This window comes from Trachypithecus francoisi, unplaced genomic scaffold (assembly GCF_009764315.1).
Source record: "Trachypithecus francoisi isolate TF-2019V2 unplaced genomic scaffold, Tfra_2.0 Contig01579, whole genome shotgun sequence".
Classification (NCBI taxonomy): domain Eukaryota; kingdom Metazoa; phylum Chordata; class Mammalia; order Primates; family Cercopithecidae; genus Trachypithecus; species Trachypithecus francoisi.
Genome location: NW_022681442.1, coordinates 21577885 through 21592507, shown reverse-complemented (window position 1 = coordinate 21592507; position 14623 = coordinate 21577885). Strand labels below are relative to the sequence as shown.

The 14623-nt window shown below is 44.6% G+C and overlaps 1 protein-coding gene across 9 annotated transcripts in view; it reads right to left on the bottom strand.

Annotated features, from left to right (window-relative positions):
- Nucleotides 1-14623, bottom strand: part of XPNPEP1 (X-prolyl aminopeptidase 1) — a 64558-nt gene that overhangs the window by 25343 nt on the left and 24592 nt on the right. For 2 of the 9 annotated variants that reach the window (XM_033183343.1, XM_033183351.1), the window contains 2 exons: nt 4234-4297; nt 2931-3035 (listed from right to left, as the gene is read on the bottom strand). The exons of 2 other annotated variants lie outside the window; for them this stretch is intronic. In XM_033183343.1, coding sequence (XP_033039234.1) covers nt 2931-3035; nt 4234-4297 — 169 coding nt within the window. 5 more of the 9 variants (XM_033183389.1, XM_033183363.1, XM_033183379.1 and 2 more) reach the window with 4 other exon arrangements.

Below are 14623 nucleotides of genomic sequence, written 5' to 3'. Positions count from 1 at the left end.
GGAGAAGTCTAAGTTTGTGTGTATGAAAAGCGTAAGACGAGGGTGAGACACAAGGGAAAAAAGTACGATTTTTCACTTGACTCCTTATAAAAATATCCTGGGGATCACTGCCACGTAGGCACATGGTGTCACCACAAAGATAATCTCCTCAGTTGAGTCACTTCCCCACTACCGGTCACCTGATGAGAATGTGGGCAGTGATTTGGTGAAGTCTGGGAACTGGGACTTCCCACATATCACACACCAGGTAAGGTGATAACATGCTCCCAGTGCCCGCCACTCATCTGCAACGGCAGGGTGGCCAAGAGAAGGCCCCTGCCCCATAACCAGCCTCTGCATAGAGGCCTAAGCACAAGTCTCGGCAGCAAAGAGATCTTCCCAAAGTTTATAGGAGAGGCACACAGGCACCCATCTTGCTGTCTTTATTTATTTATTTATTTATTTACTTTTGAAGACACAGTCTCACTCTGTTACGCAGGCTGGAGTGCAGTGGCACCATCTCGGCTCGCTGCAACCTCCACCTCCTGGGTTCAAGTGATTCTCCAGCCTCAGCCTCCCAAGTAGCTGGGATTACAGGCTCATGCCACCACATCCAAGTAATTTTATATTTTTAGTAAAGATGGGGTTTCACCATGTTAGCCAGGCTGGTCTCAAACTCCTGGCCTCAAGTGATCCTCCCGCCTCAGCGTCCCAAAGTGCTGGCCGTCCTGTTGTCTTTAACATGGGCCTCTGGGTTCCCCAACTTCCAGGATGAGACAGCCCTTTCTATTTCTAAGACGCTAGTCATAGGACACTATATCAGCCTCCAGAATGGAACTAAAATTACTTCTATAGTCCAGTTTTCCTTTAATCTAAGCCAACATCTTCCATATCTAGCCAGTTATCTTTGAGATGTATACTTTTTTTAAGCAATCAGATTTTGGCCAAATAATTAACATCTTGATAAAATAAACATATATTTAGAGTAAAAGTTCACATATTCTAAAACAGTAGAAACTTATCTTTACTATTTTTCTCTGCTGACTACTGATACAACCACACAACCACAGAAGGGAAGTGCAAAGGTTTATAAAGAAAGAAGCTCATGAATTCCAACTCCAAAAAAACGCCTAGAAGTTGACATTGAGTTTCATTCTGCTATTTGATTCTTTCCTATTTTTTTCAAACCACTAAACAAGCCACTTATTAACACAGTTTCTCCGAATGCCCTAGTACACTATATAGTACATAGCTTTCATAGGATGAAGCCATGTCATTTCCTAGCAGACAGATCTTCGGCAAAACCCCACGGATGAATCACTCACTGGCCAACCAAACCCATCAGAATCTCCCTACACAGAAGACTTGATTGAGGAAACTAGGGAGAAGCCTGGAAGAGAGGAGGATTCACTCCCTCTGCCACCCCCATGCTGCCACATACCTACATTAAGGAACAGGTAGGCAGTGTTCACACCTCTTTAACATTCTGACCCCCAAAATGCTAACAGACCTAACAGACCTAACAGACGGAATCTGTGGGCCCGAAAGAGAGATGCCTGCTCCCCAGGGGGGGACACAATGTTCTACTGGGTACAAGAAGAAAGTATCAGAGCTTCTATTTGTATTTATTTTTTATAAAGAAATTACAAAGTTAGTTTTTGATATTTGGAATATAGAGGAACACTAGCACATATAAATAACATATAAACATATATACACGTTGTGGGTACTTGACTCCCATTAACAGAAGCACGCAAACAAAAAAATTTAAAGACCACTAGCCTGTCCATTTATAACAGCCAGTCTCAAATGCCTTCCTGCGCGCGCGTGTGTGTGTGTGTGTGTGTGTGTGTGAGAGAGAGAGAGAAGGGGAAGGAGAAATCAAATGCAGCACAGGCAACAATCTGTAGCTTTGGTGTTTTTATATTTATGAAATGATTTTTGAGAAATAGAAACTTAATCCAATGCCAGGACAAAAATGTTCCTTGTTCTTCCCAAAGACAAAGAACACGTGTATGTGTGTGGAGGGTGTGTGGCGTACACCTGAGTGCACACACCCCTCGGTCAGCTGGCTGCCTGGATCTCAGGGTCATGGTCTAGTCCTCTGTTCCCTCCTGTGAGTCTGGGGACTATTTCATTTCCTACAACAAATAAGAAGCATCAGGTATTTTGTTTCATCTTCTCTTTCTCACTTGGCCCTTCCTTATCTTCTGTTCCCCAAGTTCAAAAATCAGTAAGCAAAGACTTTGTACAGTCCCTAAAACCATGTTTCTAAAGACTATTTTAATGACAGGAAAATACACACAGCAGTAAATTAAATGAAAACAGAGTACATACACACATTATTCAATAAATATTGATCTATACGCTTTCCACATAGTATTGCTTTAATTCTCACCACTTTATATGTTATTTACTTACTGTGATTAATCCATTTTACAGATGAGGAAACTAAAGCACTGCAAGTGAAGCGACTAGCCCAAGAAAGTTCCAGACCCGTTCGCTTGTCCTGCATGCTGCTCCTCTCCAGAGCTAAACTGCCAGAAGCAAATCCAAGATCCTCAGAGAGAGCCTCGGGGGAAAACTTTCTGGCTCCTATTGCCAATGACTCCTTGCCTTTATCTCACTCTGAATCATGAGGCAGCAAATAGTAGAAGGCCCCCAGTACCGGAGTGAAATGCACAGCAATGTGATCTGCAGCAAATCAACTGTCCTCTCTAGCCCTCAGTTTCCCCTCAATAAAATGAGTATCCTGAACCAGGGTCCTCCAAAATTGAATGTACATTGGTATGTATGTATAAGCATGCCATTTTTTTCCCCTCAGTTTCCCCTGGATTCTCAAAAAGGTCCATGATTGCATTAAAGGAGTACGATCCAGGAGTCCTGAGGACCTCTAGGATCCCTGCCGAGACCAGGCCAATTCAGTTTAGGCTAGCCATGCCTGTACCCACCCATCTTCATGAGTGTCCAGTTGCTGTCCATTTGCTTGGCAGCCTGGAGAAAGTAGCGCCCGTCAGTCCACATGGCTGCATGCTCTTCTGTGATGATGGCTGTGCCTGAAGCAGGGGAGAAAAAAAAAAAAAAGAAGAAGAAGAAAGGTTTCTAACAACTGCCCAGAAGCTGCACAAAATGACAGCAGGCAGGTGAGAGCAGTAAGAGGCACCAGCTCCTCCTAGTGGGGCAGATGGGTCCTTAACTCCAAAGAAACTTCTGGGCAAGAGAAGACCACACCACTGAGGACAAGCTGTGTGTCAAGCTCTGAAAGAACAGTCCTGAGACCCAAGCTGCCTGGCACTGGTCCCTGCACAAAAAAGACTGCACTTGCGCAGTACAAGTCAAAAACAGAGAATGGAGAACTGCAGACATATGGCCAAAGTGGTCTCGTATAATCAAGACACAGGGAGAGATGGTTCCTGCTCAGCAATCATAGCCACTCCTCTGCTCCACCAGACACCCCAGAAGAGCTGTTTCACCTTTCCTGGAGAAAGACCAAGTGGGCCCTATAAGTGTTCCTGCTGTGGTCACTAGCAGGAAGCTCATGCCTCCTACCTCTATCCGCCCTCCGTTCCCACAGACCTGGCAGAACTTGGGGCTTTTGGCAGAGGTGTCAGCCAAAGTCAATCCTAATGTGCCAACCAACACAAGCACTTACGCCAAAGGAAGCAGCGTGCTAATAACCATGAGGGAAGGGGAGCTCCCACCTTGTCCAGCTTGCTTTAGAGACAAATCTGCAGTGGGGAGTCCACCCTAAAACTCAAAGGCATAATGGTTTTGAGGAACACCAATGCAGCTTAACATTAACCTGTGCTATTTAAGCCAAGAGTGAAAACAGAGAAACCAAAAGCCAAGCACTTGGGAGAATTGCTTGGGACCAATAAGCTAAGAGAGGAGGGTCTGAAATAATATTACAGTCTCATTTCTTATTTGGGGCGCTAGTAACACAGGTATATTCACTTTAATTGATAGAACTTTTATATGTATATTATATTCAATAAAAAGTTCAAAAACTTTTTAAAAATAAGAATTGTTGAAACTTTGAAAGCAAAGGTACAGAGAGGAATAAAAAGGGTTACTGCAAGGCGACCTTGGGGAGCCGGGAAAGGCTGGGAACCCACACCTTTCTGCAGAAAGTCAATGTGGAGCATCTGGTTTGCATTTTCTTTTTGCTTCTATATCACAGGCTGAAACTCGGTTCAGTTATTTTTAGGAGGCGAACAAAGGTGCAGAAAGAACAGAGAAAATGCAGTGACTCACCCGCAGAGCCATCGAATCCAGAGACAAAAGCCCGCCGACAGTCACACGGAGCAATATACTCACTCTGGAAAACAAAGATGACAACAAAGTGGGCCTCGATCACTCATGAGCAGACTGTTCTGCTTGCTTAGCCTTGTGCTAGGCACAGCGGGGACTACGAAGACTGGGGAATCCTTGGCACCCACCCTCAAGAAGCCAATAGTCTAGCTGAAAACAACAGATTAGCACACACTGCAGAAGACTCTAATTAATTAAGGGCAGAGAGAGCTGTTCCCTTTAGCCTCTATTTCCTCACTAGGAGAACAAAAGCACATCAGGAGAAACAGATAAAAACTGCTCTTTCTTCACTGAGATCGTACTCAAAAATCAAACCAATAGCCTTCTCCCCTCCTTGCCACTGACTTTTAAGCATCTGTTATTTTTCTGAAGAGCAAGGCTGAATTTCTGTGTTAAGCACCAATAATTCCCTAACTTAGTTTCTGTAGATACTGACTTGTTTCCAAACTTCCTGTTTGGGTCCTCCTCTGAGGTAGCATCACCAATCTCTCCCATGCAGACCCCATCCCTTCCTGTTAGGGAGTGAGCGGAAATGCTTCATCCAATCCAGGAGGAGGCTTCAGCAAAATAAAATGTCACGTCCAAAACCAAGGTCTTCTCGGCTGATAATCCCTTTGCTTCTGTATGTAAGGGGGTTAGGGAGTGAAGAAAGTAAGAAATTCTTATGCCTAGGCAAAGGGTACAAGTCAAAGTGTGCAACTTCTGGTAATAGCCAGTGAGGCACAGAGAGTTTAAGTAACTTGCCCGAAATCACACAGCTGATTAAGTAGCAGAGGCAGGATTTGAACCTAGGCAGTCAACTCCAGAGTCTGGACTCTGAAGCCCTATGCCAGGCTGCCAATGCATGACACTTTATCTCTCACTCTCATCACTCTCTAGGATAAGACCAATAGCAAATGAGAAAACTAAGGTTCAAAGAGAGAATCTTTAAGTAACCTGCCCACTGACAAGTTAATGGTAGGCCAGGATCCAAAGCCACGCCTGCCTGAGTACAGAGCTGCTGCTCCTTCTGCAGTTATCAGGATTCTCCCAAGCCAAAGGACCTGGCAAGGTTAAGAAAGTTCGGGGTAGGGAATGGGGCTGCTGGCCAGACCCAAGGCATTTTTAGGACAGTCAACGTGATGTAGGGGGAAAAGGCCCTCATGTTCCTTTCCTGCAATATGGTTAAGAACTACCCCTTTCAGCCGGGCACAGTGGCTCATGCCTGTAATCCTGGCACTTTGGGCGGCTGAGGTGGCAGGACTGCTTGAGCCCAGGAACTCGAGACCAGCCTGAGAGCATGGTGAAACCTCATCTCTACAAAAAATACAAAAATTAGCCAGGCACGGTGGCACGTGCCTGTAGTGCCAGCTATTCAGGAGGCTGAGGTGGGAGGATAATCTGAGCCCGGGAGGCTGAGGCTGCACAGTGAGGCGTGATTGCGCCACTGTATTCCAGCCTAGGCAACAGAGTGAGACATTGTCTCAAAAAATAAAAAAAATAAAAAGAACTGCCTCTTTCACCAAGGCACCAGCAATCACAGTCTCAAACCAGCCTCCAGGGAGATACCAGAAGGTTCAGCATAGAGAACCGCAATGGCAGGATAAAGCAGCTCTGGGCCACCTGCCCTCTAGCCCAGGCCCAGCTGCATAGTCTGCAACAAGTCCTGGCAGCTCTCTCAGCCTCATTTCCTCATCTCTAAGACAGGTCATTTCAGATTGCTAAATGCAACAGCAAGCACATTTTATTCCTAAAGCATAAAGGAACATTCAGTCAACAGCACTAAGGAAATAGAAAGAAATGGCCACCAGCATCGTTTAGAACTGCAGAATCCTCCTGTGTTTATTAACCCAGTAATCACTGTGTGCAAGACTTTTTATTAAAAAGTAACAATGGGGGGGAAGGGTGGCCCACACGTCTCCTGGGACTCTTGTGAGAAACAGTAAGTTAATGTCTTTGAAAACTCACCAGAAACCGGAAAGTGCTACACATATGCAATGGAAGAGATATTATTAATCTCTTCTTTCTAAACAGTGACAAGACATCTAAGGGGCTGGGAAAACTAAGTTAAAAATAACTCGTGCTAAAAATCACTGCGCACAATGGGGAATATACAGTGAGGGCACTCTCCACCAACAACATGACTCCATGGGCTTGGGGCTCTTCAACCCGTGACACACGGTGAACATACTGGCAAAGGCTGGCAGAGAACGCAGTGCAGGTCTGAGCCCAGGTGAACTCTTCCACTCAGAGACACAGCACTCTAGGGATGCCCCATCCCTTTCTGGGCAAGCTTGGGAGAGATGGAAGATCCGCAGGTTAGCTAGACTTCTCCATCAGCAAAGGCAAGGAAAGAGTTCCTCCAAAGGGAGGTGGAATTAACAGCAAATGGACATGTTTAGTTTGGGATGGAGACAAGGTCTGGGGTAAGAATGTCCAGACATGACCTAAGTGGTCAACATTCCAGAAAGACATCGCTGAGCAAGGCTGGCCACAGCATCACCTCCACACTGACAGGCTATGCAGAAGCCAGACAAGCACTGTGCCCAGGACTGTCACTCTCCTTCTCTCAGGCATGAAGCTGGCAACGCCCAGGGGCGGTCTCCTCAGAACACAGCATAGGGCCTAAAATAAACCAAAGCTGTAGCATGCTAGGAAAAAGGAACAAAGAAGCACAGCTGCTGGCTTTTTCTCAAAACCACCCACTTCTCTCCATTTCTAATAGCAGCACTCAGTCCAAGCCTCCATCATCTCTACCTGGACTACCGCCCCTACAATCCACTCTGCACATACACTCAGAGTGAGCTTTTCCAAATATCTAAGATCATGTTAGCAACCTCCTTAAAACCCTCCAATGGCTTCCTATAATATTTAAGATAAAATCCAAACTCTGGCCCAGTCAAGGTACTCTGACTTTGCCAGTCCTCTTGCAGCTCTGCTCCCATTCACCATGCTCCAGCCACACCCACCTCCTTTCTGCTCTTTGCATATCCTGAGCTCATTCCTACCTCAGGGCCTTGGCACATGAGCTTCCTTGTGCCTATAAAAGTCTTTCTGATCACGGCATGGCTAGGTCCTTCTCATCATTATCCTTGAGATCACATGTCACCTCTACAGAGAGACCTACCTGTACTACCCAGCTATAATAGCCACCCGGCCACTTTTAAGTCTCTGTATAGCTCACACATACTCTAGATATTTGCCTTTTTTTGGGGGGGGGAGGGGGGGGAGACAGGATCTCCTCCTGTTATCCTAGCTGGAGTGTGGTGACACAATTATGGTTCATTATATCCTTGACCTGTCAGGTTCAAGCAATCCTCCCACCTCAATCTTCTGACTAGCTGGGACTACAGCAGGGAGACACCCCCTGTGTTTTTTTTTTTTGTTTTTTTTTGTTTTTGTTTTTTTTGTAGAAACGGGGTTTTACCACATTGCCAGGCTGGTCTCGAACTTCTGGGCTCAAGTGATCAGCCTGCCTCAGTCTCCCAAAGTGCTAGGATTACAGGCATAAGCCACCATGCTGGGCAATGTTTCTCTTCTTAATGAACTTTTTACATTTTTATTGTCTTGTTCCTCAAGCCCCATCTTACCCCCAAGCATGTAAGTTCCATGAGATCAGGGTATCTGTCTTGTCACTGTTCCTGCACTCAGCACAGGTGACACACAGTAGATCCTCAATCCACATTTGTATTATAAATGAACAAGCAGAAGGAGACATGAAGCTTTTCCCTACATCCAGTTAAAACCTCAACCATCTCTATGAAGATGGAGGAAGGGACCATTAGCCAAGGAATGCAGGTGGCCTCTAGAAACTGGAAAAGACAAGGAAATGGACTCTCCCTGGAGCCTGCAGAAGTAACATAGCCCTGCTCACCCATTTTAGACTTCAGACCTCCAGAACCATAAGAGAATAAATTTGTTTTAAGTCACTGTGGTAACTTGTTATAGCAGTGATAGGAAACTAACACATTATCTAACGGAGAAAAGATCGTAAGGGATTATAAATGGGGTTTCAAACTCAAATACCTCAGGGTACAGGACAAAGGATGTCTTTTCTAAAGACAGCAGCTCCTACTCAGCTCTGATTTCTGAAATGCAGGCCATGTGTTGCCAGTCTTCAATATTTCAGAAGAAGCTAGAAATATGGGTTCATGAGAAACTACCCAATTTTTAAATGTTGGCATTTAATTCCAACAATATAAACAATACATAGCCAAATAAAGCATCTGTAAACTACAAAAAAAAAAAAAAAAAAAGCTAGTCATCTCTCAAAAATCTGGTTCATGTGCCCCCTCTTCCATGAAGCTGACTGACCCACTTCAGCTTTCAGAGGCTCCCACATCTCTGAATTTTATAGGACCATCCATGTTAGCACTTATCCATACCCTACCTTGGGTAATGTTGACAAACAATGTTAGCTAAGATTATTTAGTCTGTATTGTTTATTATTGTCTCAACACCTACTAGTCAATAACTGTATTCATTTCCTCTCATTCTAATCCTCATAGCAGTTCTGGAAGGTATCCTCCCTCGCCAATCTACAGATGAAAAAATGAAGCTTAGAGAAATAACTAACTTCCCCAAGGTAACACCACAGTAAAACCTTAAGTCTGATTTTTTTTTTTTTTTTAAAGATGGAGTCTTGCTTTGTCACCTGGGCTGAAGTGCAGTGGCACAATCTGGGCTCACTACAACCTCTACTTCCCAGGTTCACGCGATTCTCGTGCCTCAGCCTCCCAAGTAGCTGGGATTATGGGTGCCCGCCACCACACTCAGCTAATTTTGGCATTTTTAGTACAGACAGGGTGTTGCCATGTTGGTCAGGCTGGTCTCGAACTCCTGACTTCAAGTGATCCACCCACCTCTACTTCCCAAAGTGCTGGGATTACAAGCATGAGCCACTGTACCCAGCCTCAGGTCTGACTTTTGAAAGCCCATACCCTTGCAAGCTGCCAAGCAACCTCTTTTAATTTTGTAGAGAAGTTGTACACATCGAGTCCCACAACTGAATTATAAATTCTGAGGGAACAAGGAATACAAGGTGTATGCTGCACTTACCTCTACCTTCATCAGCCACATAATAGACATCTCCTACAACCAGCAGTTAGAATTCTGTTCAAGCCTGGTTCCCCACTTACTACCTGGGTGAACCTGGGGCTCAACTTCCTCATCTGTAAAATGGGGATGAAAATAATACCCACCTTGAAGGGTTGAGGTGTGACATAAAGCAATTAGTGCATGCCGAACATCTGATGAACTGCAGCACTTATTGCTAGGTACTGCACCAAGCTTGACTCTACAGCAAACATAAGAAACTATCTTCTCGAAGTAGACAATCAGCAATTTTAGACAGATACTCCATGAAACATTAACACTAATAAACAGCCATATAAACTATGCTGAATATGCAGTGTGGTATTTGCTACAGTTTAAAGGATGCTCAGATGTGCCTTAGATCCATCAGGCCAAGCTCAGAGGTTTAACTGGGCCACCAAGGACAGATGAAGAGAGCAGGAAAACAGTCCAGAGAGAGGGAAAGGTGTGACAAGGCCGAGAAGCAAGAGGCAAGAGGCGAGAGGCCAATTAGCCTAATGGCAGGGGCAAGAAGTTCAAGGGAGCAGCTGCAGAGATTTCTGTAAAGGCCGTCTGAAGACAAATAGTCAAAGACCTCAAACATCACACTAAGAGGCTTGAACTTTATCCTGCAAGTTCTAGAGAGACACTAAAAGTTGAAGAGAGGGTGGTGACATGACCAGAGCTGGGTTTTAAGAAGAGGGATCAACATGGCTGGTCACATGGAGATGGAACTTGCCAAGTAAAGCTGACAGCTGACTGCCAAGATAAGCACGACTAAAGTTACTAGAGTCCACATTAGGGTGACATCTTTCCCCCTCCCTGACCCTATTCTCCCAACAGTCATGAGCCTGGCACTGTGCCTCAAACATACAAGGTTCTCAAGAAAAATGAAACTGAATGAATAAAGGGCCATCGGTCCACAGGAAGTACCAAAGGTTAGGCTGTGAATGGAGATGTAGACTCCTTGTTTCCAAATATAAGTTTTTGGCATATTTTTCTCTCCTAAATAAACCAAGTCAGGGTATGTGGGAAAAAATGATAGCTGTCCAAAGATTCGTGCTCCTTCCTTAGTGTAGAAGAGTCACTGGAAAGTAGCTGCCCAGCCAGGCCTTCATTCCCACGCCTCCTTACATTGAGGTGAGGTCACATGACTGACTCTTACCAATGAAATGTGGGTAAGAGGTGATGCCTGGGTCAGGGCTCTTACAAATGAGTGTGCCCTGTCCATCCCTTTCCCCTTCCACCAGCTAAAATGATGGCACTATGGGATGGAAAGAGACTGGATCCCTGAATCACTTTCCCTCAAGGTAGAGGGAAGTCCCCCACCAACCAGGAACACCCACTCTATACTGCTACATGAAATAAGAAATAAGCCTTTACAATACCAGGCCACTGAAACTTCGAGATGTGTTACCACAGCTAGCATTATTCTAACACAACCGATAAAATCACTGTGGGATAAAAATCATTAACCCCACCCCAAGAGAAAGCCTATTTATGAAATACAAAACAAAACAGGAAGCTGACTCCAGGAGAAAGGAGCAGGGTCCAAAGAGTTTAGGAAAATCTGATTCACGTCTTCCAGGAGGAGGAACCACAAACAAAGCCAAAAATTCACACTGGCAGAGTCAGTCCCTGACAAAACATCACCCTTTGACTAAGCCAAGCCCAACAACATAATATGGGGTCTTACAGATGAGGAAAATGAGGAATCAGGATTTCTAAAAGGCAGTGCTGGCACAGCTGTGACTCCAACCAAGGATTCTCCTGGTTTGAGGCAAATGGTGACCACAAATCCTGATATATGACTAGGATGGTACATGAAAGTATCCATGTCTGTACCAGAGAGAACAGACAATCCCTTGCTAAAAAAGTCCCCCAGGGCCCAAGCTCATTAATCCACAACCCTAATACCACAACCCTTGTTCTGAGTTTAAAAATAAGAAACCCTTAAGAGTTACAGAGGACAGAGAGAAGCAGACCACTGGAGTGCCAAGTCCTTGCGTAATTATGCATTTGAGGTATGTTTTCTCTCTAGCAGGGAACAGTGTGTGGGTGTGTATATTTGTGTTTTGGAAAGTACACAAAGGACAGAATTCAAGATTCCCCTTCACTTCTCCAACACCCTATCCTCCCCAACCGTAGGAGAAACTCCATCAACCCAGAATCTACCCTGAAACGAAACAATTAGGAACAAGAGCCGCAGGGAATAGCAGCCTCTCTATTACTGAGGAGACTACTATGGCAGGTCACACATGAAGCCAGCCCTTCCTTCTTGTTCTCACAATCACAGCAAGGATCCAGAGTCCCACTTAACAGAGTCACCCCAATTATGTCTCTCTTCTCCACAGGAACTAAAACAAGGAACCCATTTCTTTCTGTTGGTGGTACCATAAACACTCTCAGGCTTCAAACCTTCCCAATCCCCTCTGCCACGTGCCTGCAAGGTCCACATTTAATCCAGGTTCTACTACTTCTCCAAATCCTACCCCTCCTCTCTGCTCCTAACCCCAGTACCCAAGTCCAGGCCCTCTTTACCCCAACTATGAGATCCTGCAAGGCCTAACAGGTTTCTCAATTCCCAGAGTCTCCTTTCTCCAATCCATACTAAACACTGCTCCTTCTGATCATGTCACTCTAAAATCCTGATTCTCGTGGTCAAAAACAACCATGACCAGTCGGGGGTAACTCACGGATAGTCTTAATCAGGCCCCTGTTTTCCTTTCTTCTTCAAGCTTATTGTCACGCATGTTCTCCTAATTCCATAGATATCCATGGTATTTCTTACCATTTGACCCAGCCATCCTATTACTGGGTATATACCCAAAGGATTATAAATCATGCTGCTATAAAGACACATGCACACGTATGTTTGTTGTGGCACTATTCACAATAGCAAAGACTTGGAACCAACCCAAATGTCCATCAATGATAGACTGGATTAAGAAAATGTGGCACATATACACCATGGAATACTATGCAGCCATAAAAAAGGATGCATTCACGTCCTTTGTAGGGACATGGATGAAGCTGGAAACCATCATTCTCAGCAAACTATCGCAAGGACAGAAAACCAAACACAGCATGTTCTCACTCACAGGTGGGAACTGAACAATGAGATAACTTGGAGACAGAGTGAGGAACATCACACACCGGGGTCTGTCACAAGGTGGGGGATGGGGGAGGGATAGCATTAGGAGATATACCTAAGGTAAACGACAAGTTAACAGGTGCAGCACACCAACATGGCACATGTATACATGTGTAACAAACCTGCATGTTGTGCTCATGTACCCTAGAACTTAAAGTATAAAAAATAAAAAGATATCCATGGTATTTCTTGTACTTCTCTCCCTCTTTCTATGCATCCAAATTCTACCCGTTCACGTTCCGATTTAAATCCTACTTCCTCCATGAAGACTTCCTTGATCCTGCCAGCTTAAAATATCGTCACCTTTGAATTCAGTTCACACTTTAAGTAAACTTACATTACAGTTGCCACCAGCCACATGTGCCTAAGAACTTGAAATGTGGCTGTTGTGACTGAGAAACAGAATACTTAATTTTATTTCACTTTAATAAACTGAAATACAAATTTAAAAACTGATATTCAAGATTCAGTTACTGGAAAACTTTTAAGTAGGTTTAGAAAAACCTGGGTATGTGAGTCCACCTTTTCAACTGTTAGTTTTATGAAATCTAAACACAGATCAAATATTTCCAATGAAAATTTCACATTCAAACTGCACAGTTTTGGAAATGTAAAATACTTCCCATATTTGTTTTTGTTTTTTTTTTTTTTTGAGACGGAGTCTCGCTCTGTCGCCCAAGCTGGAGTGCAGTGGCCGGATCTCAGCTCACTGCAAGCTCCGCCTCCCAGGTTTTACGCCATTCTCCTGCCTCAGCCTCCCGAGTAGCTGGGACTACAGGCGCCCACCACCTCACCCGGCTAGTTTTTTGTATTTTTTAGTAGAGACGGGGTTTCACCGGGTTAGCCAGGATGGTCTCGATCTCCTGACCTCGTGATCCGCCCGTCTCGGCCTCCCAAAGTGCTGGGATTACAGGCTTGAGCCACCGCGTCCGGCCATACTTCCCATATTTGAAATTTCAGCATAAAAAGGAATGTAAAGTATCTTCTTAATAATTTTCATAATGATGATGTGCTAAAATAATATTTTAGATATGTTGGATTAATATGCTGTTAAAATTAATTTCACTGCTCTTTTACTTTAATGTGTCTATGAGAACATTTTTTTTTTTTTTTTTTTTTTTTTTTTGAGGCAGAGTCTCGCTCTGTCGCCCGGACTGGAGTGCAGTGGCCAGATCTCAGCTCACTGCAAGCTCCGCCTCCCGGGTTTACGCCATTCTCCTGCCTCAGCCTCCCGAGTAGCTGGGACTACAGGCGCCGGCCACCTCGCCCGGCTAGTTTTTGTATTTTTAGTAGAGACGGGGTTTCACCGTGTTAGCCGGGATGGTCTCGATCTCCTGACCTCGTGATCCGCCCGTCTCGGCCTCCCAAAGTGCTGGGATTACAGGCTTGAGCCACCGCGCCCGGCCAGAGAACATTTAATATTACATATGTATCTCACAGATTTCTACCAGACAGTGCAAATGAGGTCCTTTCACATGACATGCACCAATTTCTTTTTGTGTTCGCATTTCTGACTGTGGCTTACCTATTCTTTAATCTCTTCAAAGGGAATTTCATTCGTCTCTACAACAGTAATAATAACAACAACAGCTGCAGCTAATATGATGAGACTTTTCAGGTGACATCAAGCGTTGAAGCTGCAAGTATTCAAGTGCTTCAAGCATTCACATCTACAGTATGAACTCATTTCATCTTAACAATAGCCCATGCGGTACATACTGTCACAATCTCCTTTTTGAGAATACAAAGACTGAGACCCAGAAAGTTGAACTGACACTTCAGAATTTCATGTAACTTGCCTGATGTCAAGCAACTAGTAAGTGGCAAATCTGGCTTCTGAACCCAGAGAGGCTCTAGAGCTCATACATTTACCTAGATGCTAACTACCTGCCCTCTGCATTTGCCCCAGGACCTAGCCCCGAGTAGCAGTCATTTGCCCCAGGACCTAGGCCCGAGCAGCAGTCAGAAAACATGCAAACAAAACACAACTTCCCCACATACGTAAGACAGACAGCTAAGCTACAGCAGTAGAAATGACAGTGAAGATTATAAAAGAAAAAGTGGAGAGGGGTGATGAAGATGGAAGGACAGCAAGAGTGCAAAAAATGTAAGAGTGTGAAGTCTAAA